This window comes from Eutrema salsugineum, unplaced genomic scaffold (assembly GCF_000478725.1).
Source record: "Eutrema salsugineum unplaced genomic scaffold, Eutsalg1_0 scaffold_9, whole genome shotgun sequence".
In the NCBI taxonomy this organism is placed as follows: domain Eukaryota; kingdom Viridiplantae; phylum Streptophyta; class Magnoliopsida; order Brassicales; family Brassicaceae; genus Eutrema; species Eutrema salsugineum.
Window position 1 is genome coordinate 1,866,992 of NW_006256342.1, and position 13,859 is coordinate 1,880,850.

General features: G+C 39.4%; 4 protein-coding genes across 4 annotated transcripts; 2 read left to right on the forward strand and 2 right to left on the reverse strand.

The window, feature by feature from the left end:
- Positions 1-938: 938 nt before the first annotated feature.
- LOC18008929 (outer envelope pore protein 21B, chloroplastic) lies at positions 939-2,969 on the reverse strand. The gene is made up of 5 exons (XM_006390139.2): positions 2,752-2,969; positions 1,826-1,900; positions 1,579-1,731; positions 1,362-1,460; positions 939-1,145 (listed from the first exon to the last, which is right to left on the reverse strand). The coding sequence occupies exons 1-5, from the start codon at positions 2,842-2,844 to the stop codon at positions 1,062-1,064; spliced, it is 504 nt and encodes a 167-aa protein (XP_006390201.1). The 5' UTR covers positions 2,845-2,969; the 3' UTR covers positions 939-1,061.
- A 106-nt stretch (positions 2,970-3,075) lies between these two features.
- LOC18008474 (dolichyl-diphosphooligosaccharide--protein glycosyltransferase subunit 1A) lies at positions 3,076-6,250 on the forward strand. Its single transcript, XM_006390140.2, has 10 exons — positions 3,076-3,310; positions 3,557-3,601; positions 3,679-4,313; positions 4,399-4,546; positions 4,637-4,813; positions 5,043-5,111; positions 5,219-5,308; positions 5,398-5,556; positions 5,656-5,880; positions 5,952-6,250. Exons 1-10 carry the CDS (start codon positions 3,206-3,208, stop codon positions 6,141-6,143), a joined length of 1,845 nt encoding a protein of 614 aa, XP_006390202.1. The 5' UTR covers positions 3,076-3,205; the 3' UTR covers positions 6,144-6,250.
- A 42-nt stretch (positions 6,251-6,292) lies between these two features.
- On the reverse strand, positions 6,293-9,754 carry LOC18008776 (U-box domain-containing protein 43). Its single transcript, XM_006390141.2, has 4 exons — positions 9,407-9,754; positions 8,418-8,981; positions 8,038-8,347; positions 6,293-7,932 (listed from the first exon to the last, which is right to left on the reverse strand). The coding sequence occupies exons 2-4, from the start codon at positions 8,952-8,954 to the stop codon at positions 6,350-6,352; spliced, it is 2,430 nt and encodes an 809-aa protein (XP_006390203.1). The 5' UTR covers positions 8,955-8,981; positions 9,407-9,754; the 3' UTR covers positions 6,293-6,349.
- Positions 9,755-10,181: 427 nt separating this feature from the next.
- Positions 10,182-13,778, forward strand: LOC18008704 (bromodomain-containing protein 9). Its single transcript, XM_006390142.2, has 9 exons — positions 10,182-10,611; positions 11,201-11,237; positions 11,376-11,454; positions 11,569-11,614; positions 11,700-11,798; positions 12,189-12,257; positions 12,345-12,702; positions 12,798-12,934; positions 13,016-13,778. The coding sequence occupies exons 1-9, from the start codon at positions 10,216-10,218 to the stop codon at positions 13,580-13,582; spliced, it is 1,788 nt and encodes a 595-aa protein (XP_006390204.1). The 5' UTR covers positions 10,182-10,215; the 3' UTR covers positions 13,583-13,778.
- The last annotated feature ends 81 nt before the right edge of the window (positions 13,779-13,859 follow it).

Consider the following 13,859-nt stretch of genomic DNA (forward strand, 5'->3'; position numbering starts at 1 on the left):
GCTAGAATAAAGTATTACTATCACAACGGATATATATATATATATATATATCAACTTTTCCTACGTATAATTATTTGAAATTGAGTTTACATGCTAAAATGGCTTAAAGACTAAAAAGATGTATCACACACATGTAAAGGAGGATAATTGCAATTACTTTCCGAAATAACTTAACAGGTTGAGGAATTAAAAGTATGTAACAAAGATTTGGGATAAAAAATGTCAAATCTGGTGCAGTTTTTTTTAACTAACAAACAAAAATTGGGATACAACGAAAAGGAACCTCATCACTTAAAAAGCTTTTAAATACGGCCGCCTCTAATAAACACTATTGAGATATAGTTAAATATGCGTAGAGAAACATATTTGAGATATAGTTAAATATGCGTAGAGAAACATATTTGAGATATAGTTAAATATGCATAGAGATCACGTGGATTTTTAGCTAAAGCCACTAACAAATCTAACGATAAAATTGGTGACTTGTCGATGTCTCTTTTTCTTTTACTGTTTGAAAACGATCTTTGATCCTTTTTCTCTTTTTGAGTGATGATGATCAGTAAGCAAATCTTGCGCATACCCCATATTCGGATTCTCAAGATCAACACTTTGTATGCACTTTTTAACTCATATTTTGGTAATGATGTTGATGTTCTGGAGCAGCCGCACCATCTCAAGTTCAATCAAACCACGACGCAAACCGTGCCAAACCAATTTGATGTTTTGGTGCTCTGGTGATCCCGGTTTGGAATTGGTTAATGAAAGAACAATGAATTCCCGGTTTATGGATTGCAAGATAAAATACATTTTGTTCGGTCTAATTCGCTCTGGTTTGGCAGGTATAAAGTATAAAATAAGAAACGAGCCCTATTGTTCAAAACATAGGAACGGTCAGCCTATAATCTTGGCAAAAAATTTCTTAAGTTCACAGACGCTTGCAATAGTAACGGAGATGATTTGGAAGATCTCTAAAAATTGATTAACTGGTAGAATTAAAATGAGTTTACCGGTAGTGGTAATAATACAATTCTCAGATGATGATTACAAAATACTAAATGCAGTTACAGGTCAAACCTCAAGTTCCATTTTCCCTTCATGTTTGCGTTCAGAGTCCAATTGTTTTCTCTAATCTGCATATAAGGGACCTGAAAGAGAAAGGTAACAAAATACTTTGAAGAATCCAAAAAAGTCTTCAGGACACAAACATCCGGATTATATAAAAATACCAGCCTAAAAATGATGTCAATCGGTTTCAAGAGTGCTGCTTAGGCAAGTAGATGGAATATCAATGATACTTTGAAGCGGAAAAAAAATTTGGCTTTTAACAAACAGGCTTTGTGAGCTTAGAGATTGAAAGATACCTTATCAAACATTTCGTAGCCAACTTTGATCCGTACATCCTGATCTTCCTTAAAATTCATTATGTTCCAGGAAAATTCTGCAGCTCCCTTAGGATTCTTCTGTTAACACAAAACGAGCAAAGTTCGGTCCATTCTAAGTATAAACTTAGGTAGAATACTCAAGCAAGAAACATAACTTCGAGGAACAAGTTCTTGAGACCAAGATAAAAAAGCGAACCTGATTGAAGTCCTGATCAAAATCACACCGCCCTTTAATATTAAATGTCACAAGCTTATCAGTTCTCACAGGAAACTCTTTTTTCCCACGTACATGACACCGAAGCTTTTGGCGCTTATCATAATGCAATCCTACTCCAAGTCCTGTTGAAGCCTAAGGGAAATTTGTAACGCTATTAATATTCGTCAACGGTGGAAAAGGTTTCAGGAAAAAGAGAAAGAAGAAACAACAGAAAATGAGATCAAACCTCAGGGAAGAAGCGTCTAATCATCGCACAGAAGTAACTCGGGGCTCCAGTTCCAGTATCTAGCTCTCCATGAAGCTATCACCAAACAAAACCACCAAAGAAAATGAGAAACAGATATAGGTTTGCAAGAAATGTAACACAAATTGGCTATATCTGTCGACAGGGTGTAGTCAAAGCCAAACAATTGTAGCAGAACAAGCAAGCCTGATACACATACTGAAAAGAAATGACTCAAGATTCGGGGAAGCCTCTAAATGTACTTCTTCATAATGACCATGAGAAGGAAGATAACAACTCAGACGTAGTCTTATTCCTAAACTAAATCACATTCTCAAAAGCCCTAACAGTTCAAAATGATGATACATATTTCTGTAATAACTCCAAGCAGAGGAATGGTGAGTGTGTGAGACACAAAACCAAAACCATTCCTTAAACTGGCTCTTGCAACAACTAAATTCTGAAAGTTGGAGCAAATCTCATGCCAGATATATTAGCAACTTCGCTCAGGTTAGGTTTTATACTCCAAGAGTGACTTCAAAGTTCAAAGGCGGTGCTTCATTTTATCTTAATGAAAGTTCAGGTTAAGATAAAATCTGAAACTTTACACAAAACTGTTCGCTTGTGTAAAATGCAAACACAATCATCTGAAAAACCAAAATTAAACCAAACATATAGAAAATCTAGACGCCACCAGATTTTTGTTTACCTCAAAACTTAAACCTTTTAAATCTCAAGACTTTGGTTTGGGCATTTGAGCTCCAGAAGCAAAGAAACTAGTCAAACAAAGCAATTCCAACTAATTCAGAGAGCATTACACCACCGAAGCGAGATAGCTTCAAAATCGAATAGAGCTAAAAAAAACCATTCATAGCAGCACGAACACGAAGTAGACAAAACAAAAAGTTGGGAGCTACGACGAATTTCACCTGCAAATGGGTTGCCGAGTTCACCGGGAGCTTCTCCTTAGCATGGATTTTCAAAGACTTGGAACCGTAGTTATACCTCAGAGATGTCTCCATTTTCCTCCCGAAGATTTTGTCGAGAAAATCGCCAACAAAATCACTACGACAAAAACACAAGCAGAGCAAAGAAAACCAAAACCCCACCTAGTTTCTTTCACTACTGTATCATCCTCTGCACCAAGGTTCACCTTGACTCAACCAATAAAAAAATGTCACGTGTCAAGAAACATTTCTTTAAAGACGTAAGCCCATATTGAGGCCCAATATAAAGGGTTTTCCTCTAAACTTAGTCTATCTGTGTGCGGGTAAAACCCGACCCGGGAAAAAGAGTTTCCGAGTCAAATTCTGTAAATGCTTAGAAACTGGTTCGCTGAGTGAGTAAGCGAGTCTAGAGACTGGTCTGAATCATCTATCAAGGATGAAGAAATCGAGTGTCGTTGATCTATTGCTTCTTCTGCTGACGATCGCTGTTCTCGCGACGCCTGCGTTCTCCGATCTGGTTTTATCCAAAGTCGAACGTCGTGTAAGTCCTCCACAATATCTTCGATCTGGTTTTGGATTCACGAGCGTTCCTGATCGATTCGGAGAGTTTCTCTAAACTTGTATTAAGTGATCTGTGCTTTACACTTCGAATCAGTTTAGAAGACATAACCTTTTTCTTCCTTTACATTTCTTTGGGATCGGATATGTAATTCTGGTCGATTCATTTCGATGGTCTTTTAGCTTCATTTCCTGCTTTCTTCATCCGATTTTGTTTGCTTTTTTGCAGATCGATGTGACTTCACAGTTTGCTCGCGTTACTAAGACCCTTAAGGTAATCTCCAAACTTATCACGAGAATGTGTTAGTCAGATTCCACCTTACTAAGTCAAGTTTCCAATTTGGTGTTTAGGTCGTAAATTCTGGCTCTGAATCAGTTTCCGAGTTTACTTTGACCTTCCCAAAGTTTCTTGGTGACAATTTGGCATATTTATCGGTTGCCCAAAGCGAAGGAAAGGGGAAGTCTAAACGCCATTTGGTCATTCTCTCTGTGGAAGCAGCTAATCCAAAAGGAAAGCCTGATTCAATTAGTTTCTACTCAGTTGCATTACCCAAACCACTCAATAAAGGCGATACTTTGACGCTGGAGGTAGTTGCTGCATTCACCAATGTACTTCAGCCATTTCCAGAGAAGATAAGTCAGGCTGATATCCATCTTGTTATGCTCCAAGAAAGCGCACAGTATCTCTCTCCTTACGCCGTCGAATCTCAGTCGTTTTCTATCAAATTACCCAGTGCCAGAATCGAATCTTACACCAATCTGGAGAATACAAAGGTCCAGGGCTCAGAGATCAAATATGGCCCTTACAAGAATCTACCACAGTATTCATACTCTCCCATAGTGGTCCATTTTGAAAGCAAGGCTGCATTTGCTGTTGCCGAGAAGCTCGTGCGAGAGATAGAAGTGTCTCATTGGGGGAACGTGCAGGTCACTGAGCATTACAATATCGTTCACCGAGGGGCTCAACTCAAGGGAGAGTTTTCGAGGTTAATAGTCCTACTAATTCCATGTTTAACTCGCTATTATAATTCACAATTCGGTTCCTTCATGCTCTTCGTTTCCCAACTGCAGGTTAGAATTTCAAGCCAGACCTAATCCCCGAGGAATATCTGCCTTTAAGCATTTACTTGCCAGATTACCACCGAGAGCACATTCCATATATTACAGGGACGATATTGGCAATATCTCCACGTCTCAGATGCAAAGTGATTCGAAAAAGGTTGATATTTTGGATTAACGAGATATGATCTTCTACATATTATTGCTGCATGTGTTTTTGACTCTTTTTTTTTTGCTGGTTTGGTTGCAGACAGAGCTACTAATTGAGCCTCGGTTTCCATTGTTTGGTGGGTGGAAAACTTTTTTCACGATAGGTTATGGTTTGCCGCTTAGTGACTTTTTGTTTGCATCGGAAGGGAAACGTTTCCTCGACATCTCTTTTGGATCCCCTATGCTTAACCTTGTCACTGAAAAACTTATCGTACAGGTCGGTATCATAGACTTTCTACTTGAAATGTTTTCCCTTTCTTAGTTTGATTTTTCCTTAACTTAAGAATAATGTGGAGGCAGATCAATCGGAGAAGCTAACATTTTATCGTGAGTTCGTGACAATACTGTTATATGGTCTCATCTCATGTGCTGCAATAAAGATGACATGAGCGAAAAACTTCCTTGTCGTTGCTTGATGTTCTTTTGTGTTTTCATTTCCGTTGTAGGTGGTCTTACCTGAGGGTTCGAAGGATATATCAGTTATCACTCCGTTTGCTGTTACACAGTCACAAGAGGTAACAGAGTCTGGGCTTTATTTTATCATTTGTTTTTCCTGCTTCTGTGTGTTTAGATTCTGAATTTCTGATATTGATTTTCATGTTGCAAACCTATTCGTTTCCAGATCAAATATTCGCACTTAGATATAGCTGGTAGACCAGTTGTTGTGCTTGAAAAGAACAACGTTGTCCCAGATCACAATCAGAATATCCAGGTATATAATCCATCTTAAATGGTGTTATTCTGAAGCCCACAATATTAATACTTCAATAACAAAAATCATGAGATTTGTATTCTGTGCAGGTCTACTATAAGTTCAGCAACATCAATCTGCTGAGTGAGCCATTGATGTTAATCTCTGGATTTTTTGTTTTATTCATCACTTGCATCATATACACGCGGGCTGACTTTTCAATCTCAAAGTCCTCTCCTGCATATTTGGCGAAACTCCAATGGGATGAGGTACATTGGAGCCTTTTTTTCAAGCACGTTTACTTACAATCTATTGATATCCTATTTCTCTGAATGGTAGATATATAAACGGCTCGTTTTGGTTATCAGGTCCTTGCAACTCTCCAAGAGGTTCAAAGCATCATCCAAAAATGCTTAGCTACACATGATAAGCTCGAAGCATCGCTGCGTGATCTCTCAAGAACCGGTGACATTCAAATCTGCAAAGCTGCTCGCAAATCCACTGACAGTTTACTGAAAGATCTTTCGAAAGAACTGAAACCTTTGCTGGCATTCTTACAATCTTCCCCATCAGCCTCTCAAATATATCTAAAGGTATCAAATTTCTTTGCACCTGTTTCACATCACTTAGTCTCAGCACTGCTTAACTGTCTCTTTTGTAACAGGTCGAAGAGCTAGTTGCGAAAGAGAAAGAACTTCAAGAGAAGTTGATGGCCAAACATACAACTGTTGTTGAAGGGTACGAGAAGAAATCCTCAGGGCGTGATATCGAAAACCGGATCGCTTCTCAGCAGCAAAAGATCATTACTTTGAAGCAAGAAGTAGAAGATCTTCTAGAATTCATTGATGAGATCTAGAAAATTTAAACGTAGAAGATCCTCTGAAGCTTAAAACCAGACTTTTGAATTTACTCTCATCATTAGATATTTTTACTTTTGTACCGTAATGAGGTGTTTATCAATTTTGAATGACAGCTCAAGTTCCCTCTCCAAGACACGAACCTCCGAGTTTTTAACTTTGAATCAATGTCTCTTAAAAAACATTTACAAGAATGCATACAGACTTAACCAATATTGGTGAATATACCAGAGAAGTTTGGGATCTTATCGATGTGCTTCAAGGCGTTCTCAGCGATCTGACGTGTTCTAAAATCTGCGTTTTGAAAGGCGTCAACAAGTGCTGCAGTCACGTTCTGTTCTTCTGCAACCTCTTCAGCTATCTGTTCGATGCGTAAGATCCGCTCGACCATCCACACAGCTCTAATCCTTAAATTCTCTGTTCGATTCTCCAACAGAACGTTTAATATAGGCGTGATCCCGTCTGCTTCATCAATCAATCTCACCGCTTTTTCAACTTCCAAACCGTCTTCTAACAACGTTGAAAGAGCTGCAAGTGCTGGCCCAACCACCTTCACGTTTTCATGGTCCAAGAGATCAACCAATTTATCTACTGCTTGTCCTTCAACAAGACAAAAGCTTTCTCTCAACGAACATAACCCTTGATGGATCTTGCAAATCCCTAGAACAACAGGCGGTTTGCTCAGACATGAAAATATGGATGTACAGTAGCTCGGAGGAGGCAGTTCGGGTATCTTTGTTAGATTCCTGGATTCAAGTGAAAGATTCTCCAAAGCAATTGCAGAAGCTATCAGGATGTTATCTTGACTGTTGGACTGAAGAAGATCGAGGAAAATCGAAGCTACATTGTTTTCACGGCAGAACGAAATGGCTTGAGTCTCCTTGGTGAGTGCGAAGGTGATCCGAGCAAGAATACTAACAAGTCCTTCAAGAAAAGTTTTCTCAAACCGTTTTCCCCTGATTTCTCCTTGGCGAATCACAGATATCTTGGAGATGATTTTCTCAAAAGCACACTCTTTTAACAATCTCTGCGTCAGACCCCAATCTCTCTCAGGAAGTTCAGCTAAAAGTCCAGCAGCTGCAGCTTGCGCCTCAGTGATTGTTGTTGTATTCTCTGATATGATCGCAACAAGATTCCCAAGCTGTCCAACTGTGCCACGCAACGCATTGGCAAGTTCTTCGCTCATGTGTGGTGAAATGTTGTGAAGGAGCTTGATAGAAGCCAAACGCAAATCATCGTTCTCATGAAGCTCAACGAACTGAACAAGGCTAATGATGGCACCCGAGTTTCTGATCGCAGAAACAACATTTATAACCGAGTTTGGGCAGCTAGTGAGTCCAACAAGAACCTCCAACAGCTTTCCCTGGATTTCTGGACCCGTGTTGCTAATTAGCTGGAGTAGGTTTTCCACTATATCCTCTGAAACAAGAGTTTGGTGATGAGCTCCAACAGGAACTTTGTCAAAGTCGTAGCCAATGTTGACTATATTTGCAAGAATAGTGGCTGAGACTTCTTTAAGTCGAATTGGAAGCTGGTTTGGTCCAACATAAAAAAGGTCTTTGATAAGCGGTGGGAGAATCCCTGCGCTGATTAAGACTTTGGCACTCCCCTCAAACGATGAGATATTGTTGAGAGCACCCAAAGCAGCTTCCCGTTGGCGCATGTTGCGACTTCTCATAAGATCGATAAGAGAGGAACCCACAGTCTGAGCCACAACAACTTTCACATCGTTATTTAAGGCAAGCTCCCCAAGATAAGAAGCCATGGAGAGTTTTATTTCAGCTGAACCTGCAGATCATGTTTCATATATGATTCAGATATCCAACCAACAGCTAAGAGGGATTGAGTTTATTGAGCAAAACCATTAAAAACAGTGGTTTGGTGAAATCACACCTTCAAGAAGATTAGCTAGAAGAGGCTGCAGTCTACCATTGGTAGCCATCTGTCGAACATTTTCTTCTGATCTCCCCAAGTTTGTCAAGGTTCTATCAGCTTTCTCAACAGTTGAAACATTCTCTGATTTGCTGCTTGTCAGACCAACCAACAAGATGATTGCTCCATGAATTGATCCAATCTTCTCGCACAAGGCTTCTGATTTAGAGAGCTCAAACAACAAGGAAACCGCTGCCTCCCTCCCCTTTGGTGGCTCCTGAGATAAGAACTTAACTATAGTACGCACAGTGTCTCCTTCAGCTATTATTGCCTGTAACACATTGGAAATTGATTAACAAGGATTCAAAAGACAAAGAGAGAGAGACAAATAGAGAGGTTACCTTGCTCTCTTCATCTCCCTCAACGACGACTTGCAGTGTCTGTAGAGCCTTATACCGCACTTCATGGCTACTACTTTTGAGCATGTCGATAATCAATCGAACAAGCTGAGGATTGCGCATACGGTGTTTAATCAAACGTATGTTCTTGCAGATTTCTCGGACATTCTTCAAAGCCAGAAGTATATTGGTCTCAGAATTTCCAAGATAGAGAGACTGGCGGGCAATATCAAGCTTCAAGAAATCATTCCTGGCTCTCCACTCTTCGATTGCGTTACCTAAAGCTATACTTGGGTTTAGATCAGTGATACTCAGCTCCTGAGAAGTTATAGGACAAGACAGAGGTCGACCGTTTTGGCTACATTCCTTGAACCATTTCTCAATTGCTTCGCGCTCGAAAGTCTGGCCATTCTCCAAAGTGACTGGGTTTTGCATCACTTGCTTTGTCAATGGACAGATAAACGCTTCATAAATATTATCAATCCCTGTCTCCATGTGAGAGCTTTGATCTGACTGACTTCCATCCAAACTTCCGGCCATATGATGATTCCTCTTCCTTTACTCGCTCTAGTCAAGCAAATATGCAGCAAAGATATAGTTACTCAGGAACGAAGCAGAGCTCTTAGGATCAGCAAAAACCAAGCAATTGGATACTTTAAAGGCATTATCAGTCCTAATGGAAGGTGTCTCAATTACACCATGATGTAATAAAAACTAAGCTAATTAAAGAAGCGCTTTATTTTAATACCAAATTAAGCTAAGTTCTCCATTTTCCTCAGCCGAGGAACAAAGATTCACAAGTTAAAATCAAAATTATACCCGAAACTATGCAGAAAATTTCCAACATAAGCATCATTCCCATAACCCTTATATGGAAAATATTACTAAATTTAGCATCGACAATAGAGAAAAAAACAATTTACTCAGGATATTCTTTTATTAGCAAGTAAGTGTATAGGAAACACACGAAAAAGGAAGATAAGCACGCGTACCAGTTCCAAACGCAAAAAAAATCCCTGAAGAAACCGATCCAACGAATAACAGAGAGAAAAAGATCTTAGCTTCTTCTTCTTCTTCTTCTTCTTCTTCTTCTTCTTCTTCTTCTTCTTCTTCTTCTTCTTCTAGCTTGATATTTCGAGACAGGCTACTGCTTAAAATCCTTGAGTAGAAAACGTATGAAGTGGAGTCACTTCCTCGTCTTCCATGTACGCAACATCGAGCAAAGCGTGCTGCTATTCTCTTCTCAAGCTTGAATTCGACAGAAATGTCTTTCACTGAATCAAAGAGAGAGCCTGAGATGTGAACGCGAGGATGAAAGATGGAAATTGAGTTTCACTCAGTTTTGCCACGAGGAAAAAAAGAAAAACGCCGACGAAAAGACTAGAAAATCAAAAGCGTTGACTAATATTTGGAAAAAAAATCATAATTTTTCACTGATAATACGTGTACGCACTCGACAGCTAACCCGGAAATCGTGTAAGCTAAGCGTAGGGCCCTTAGATGGGCCGCTTTACGGCAATGTTAAATGCCCCTAAGGCCCATATAAGGCCAATTAAATTCAAATCTCAAAACGTTATCCAAGGACTATCCTTAGTCCATACAGTGATAAACACGTGCGTAGCAGGCTCAGAGGCGCGCACGAGTTACTCATGTCCACGTTTTGGTTTGCACGTACGATCTCACACATGTGGAGTTTTTCATTATTCGATTTTTTTTTTAAAATGTAATAGAATAAGAACGAAACGACTCTGTTTAGGGGACAAAAGAGAAAGGGGAAGAAAAAAAGAGAGCGAGAGAGAGAATGGGTGAGGTAGCTGATACATTAACGAAGAAGAAGAAGAAAGGGAGACCATCTCTGATAGAGCTTCAGAAGCGAGCTCTGAAACAGCAACAATTGCTGCAGAAAAAGCTAGATGGTGAGCCCAAGGAAGAGCTGAGATCCGGTTTCAGAAACCCTAATTCTCTCAATTCGGCTCCGAATTCCGGCACCCGATCCAATCGCCGGAATTTTAATCCCAGCGAGCTGTCTGGCGACGACGATGAGAGGAGAGACAAGAAGCACAGGCTCTTGCGCGGATTAAACCCTCACGATCGTCGTGATTCTTCTTCCAATTTCGAATCTGACGGCTGCGATTTAGACGCCGATTCCATCTTCCGCCGGAAAATCGGTGGCACCGTTCACGGATCTGACGATACGGTACCTTGGGGATACATAATATTTTCGGAAAGTTCAAGTTTTTATTTGGAAAAATGGGAACTTTTATTTAAGGTTTTTTAAGCGATGAGATTTCGCGCGTTAATTGAGGTTCTTCTTCTGCTTAATAGATATGGCTGAGTGAGTGACTGATGGGTTTTGACTATTTCATTTTTTCCTCTTTTTGTTGGTGGGAAGTGGGAATTCATAATTTCAGTTTTTATTTTTATTTTCCTTTTTTGTCTTGGCCGAGAAAATCTCTGGTATTGTGTTGGCTGGTTTTTATTTGAATATTAATATATTATTCTTTTTGATTCTGGTATATTAATTCATAGTTATCAGAATTAAAGACCTTTCTGCATTGAAGAGAATCATGTCTGAGACAAAAAAAAAAAAAAAAAAAACTGTCTTTTACTCTTAGTTTTTCTTTTAGGTTGTGTACTTCACCGACTTTTACTGTCTCTTCTTTTTTATTCTTCCATGAACATGAAAGTTATCATAAATATAGACACCTGTATAAAGTTGTTGTAATTGCATTATTTTTAGGAATTAAACTTGAGGTTGATGATATTATCTGTTTGTTTTCCTGCAGGGACAAAAGGCTTCGAAAGCGACAGACATTCTTCAAAGTATATTTCCTATTTTCCTTTTTTTTTTATAAAACAAACTTCAGGAAAAGACATAAACCAGGAATTCGTGCGAAAATAAAAGTGAACTCTTTCTGCTAAATAGTTTTTTAAAAAATGTTGGCATTTGCTTGTGGACAGGGTCTGTTGTGAAGTCTGGCCCCGTTACACCTTTGCCAGACAAAAAGTTGCTGTTGTTCATTCTTGATAGACTTCAAAAGTATGCCAAATTTTACCCTCCTTCTCCATGTTCTACCCATTTTTGTAGTTTGGATGAAGTGATGCAAATCTTGGTTTGGTTTCTGATTTAATTTCGTTTCTACAATATTTGAAGGAAGGATACATATGGAGTGTATTCTGAGCCAGTTGATCCAGAGGAGGTGAAGTTTTCTTTATGTTAACCGTGTGTTTGTTAATGCCTTCGTTTTGCTTTCGTATCTTATCTGTGAGATAGTTTATTTACAGCTTCCTGATTATCATGAGACTATCAAGAATCCGATGGATTTCAGCACATTGCGGAAGAAATTAGAATCTGGGGCTTATGTTACCTTAGAACAATTTGAGGCAAGTCTTGCACTTGAACGTATAACAATCCTTGATTCTTCTCACTGAGCTATCACTTGCCTGTGTAAAGATACATATCTGCTTTTTGCTTTGCTAAAAATGGAGTGTTCATCTTTCATACTTTTGATTCTTCATATTCTTAATTACTCTCATGCAATAGTTTCTTTGGTAGAAGCTACAACATCGTGTTTGCCGACCAGCGTTGGTGGAAGTCGTTGATCCATTGTTCTCTGTATCTGATATCTCTAACAATTTGATAGTTGCAGTGTCTTAACTCTGTTTCCATGATAAATTGGAGCCATAATGTTAAAACTGAGAAACTGGTGGCGCCTGGAATATTTGTTAATTGTCAAGATCTTAATCTTTCTGATCCCCACTCATCTTTTGCAGCAAGACGTGTTTCTAATGTGTACAAACGCGATGGAATACAATTCAGCAGATACCGTATATTTTCGACAGGTTTTGTCTTGCCTCATATAAATTTGCAACTCATTTTCCCTCTTTCTCCATTTTTGGTGTGTAATTGTGTGTCTATGGATATAACAGGCACGAGCTATGCTTGAGCTGGCTAAGAAGGACTTTGAGAATCTAAGACAAGAAAGTGATGAAGAAGAATCAACGTCACTGTCACAACAGCCTAAAGTGGTCAAAAGAGGCCGTCCTCCAGGCACAGGCCTTAAGAAACAGCCTGAGCCATCTTCGATTGACCGCACCACTTCTGAAATTTCAGCTGATGCAGCAGCACACACTGCTGGTGGAGATGGCTCTAGATTATCCGGTGCTTACAATCTAAGAAACACACCTCCTTCTTATAGATTCCGTCAAACAGAGACTTCGGTTAGAATCAACCATTATAGCGAGAACCAAAGTGGCTTGTTAATTGATTGGGAGAAGGAGTTTCCACGTAAAGATCTGCCTTTATAATTTACCCTTCTTGGAGTCCTTTTTGCCAATACGATTTCCGTTGACTAAAAATCAGATTTTTATTGTTTTCTGTAGCTTCGGTTGTGAAGGCTGTCAATAAATACGGGATGAAGAATGTCGACGAGAACAGGCGAGATTCCTATAACCAGATCTCTGCTTCCTTGCAAGAAGCTTCGATTTTTACAGAAGATGATTTAAAACAGTTAACTCCAGTACGTGTTGGCAACTTAAAAATAGTTCCTTCTTGTTTGAATAAACAAAGAAACTGACCGTCGTTTCCTTGTTTTAACCAGGTTGGGTTGAAAACGGAGTATGGGTACGCAAGAAGTGTAGCACGATATGCTGCTAATCTTGGCTCTGTTGCTTGGAGATTCGCCAGTAGTAGGATTGAAACAGTGTTACCGAATGGAACCGAATTTGGTCCCGGGTGGGTTGGAGAGAACCCGGAAGCTCCTCCTCAACAGCAGATCTCAATGTCAGGAAAGCAAGAGTGTTCGAATGACTTGGCATCTGATGATCATCTTCATTCAAGCACCTCTGTTTCTAGCTCTATTATAGCAAACAGACATGCTTCCCATGAAAGCAAAGAGACTGCACCGGCTGCTCGAGGATCCGAGAAGTCAGGACCGCTGATCAATCCTGAGAGCAATGGTTTAATCCCTGGTTTTAGAGGATTTAACCATAATCCAAACAAGATGCTGGAAACAGCTTTCTCGCAACAAGGCTTGTTGGCTAACACAAAACAGGAACTTAACCGGTTTCCACCTGATCTCAACGCTAAGCTCGTCTCACCAAACTCACCAGTCTCTAACCTTCAGGCAGGTTCATCGCAGCATCCGGATTTGGCATTACAGCTCTAACTTGTTTACTAATCTTAAAAGCTTTAGCGGTAGGAAGAAGAAGAGGTATGTGATGCTTGTAAATGAAAATATAGCGAAGTCTCTGTACAGATTGTTGCAACTACCAGATTTGTGTAGAGTAAAAAAAAAAATAAACGATTAAGAGTACGCATAAGGTGTATAAATAACATTTATGCAGGTATTTTTGGTTGTCAAACTAGAATTGTCACAATGTTTTTTTTTAATTGGAGGGTTGAAGGAGAAATCTTTCTAGAAAAACAGAAAATTCCGTTTCAAT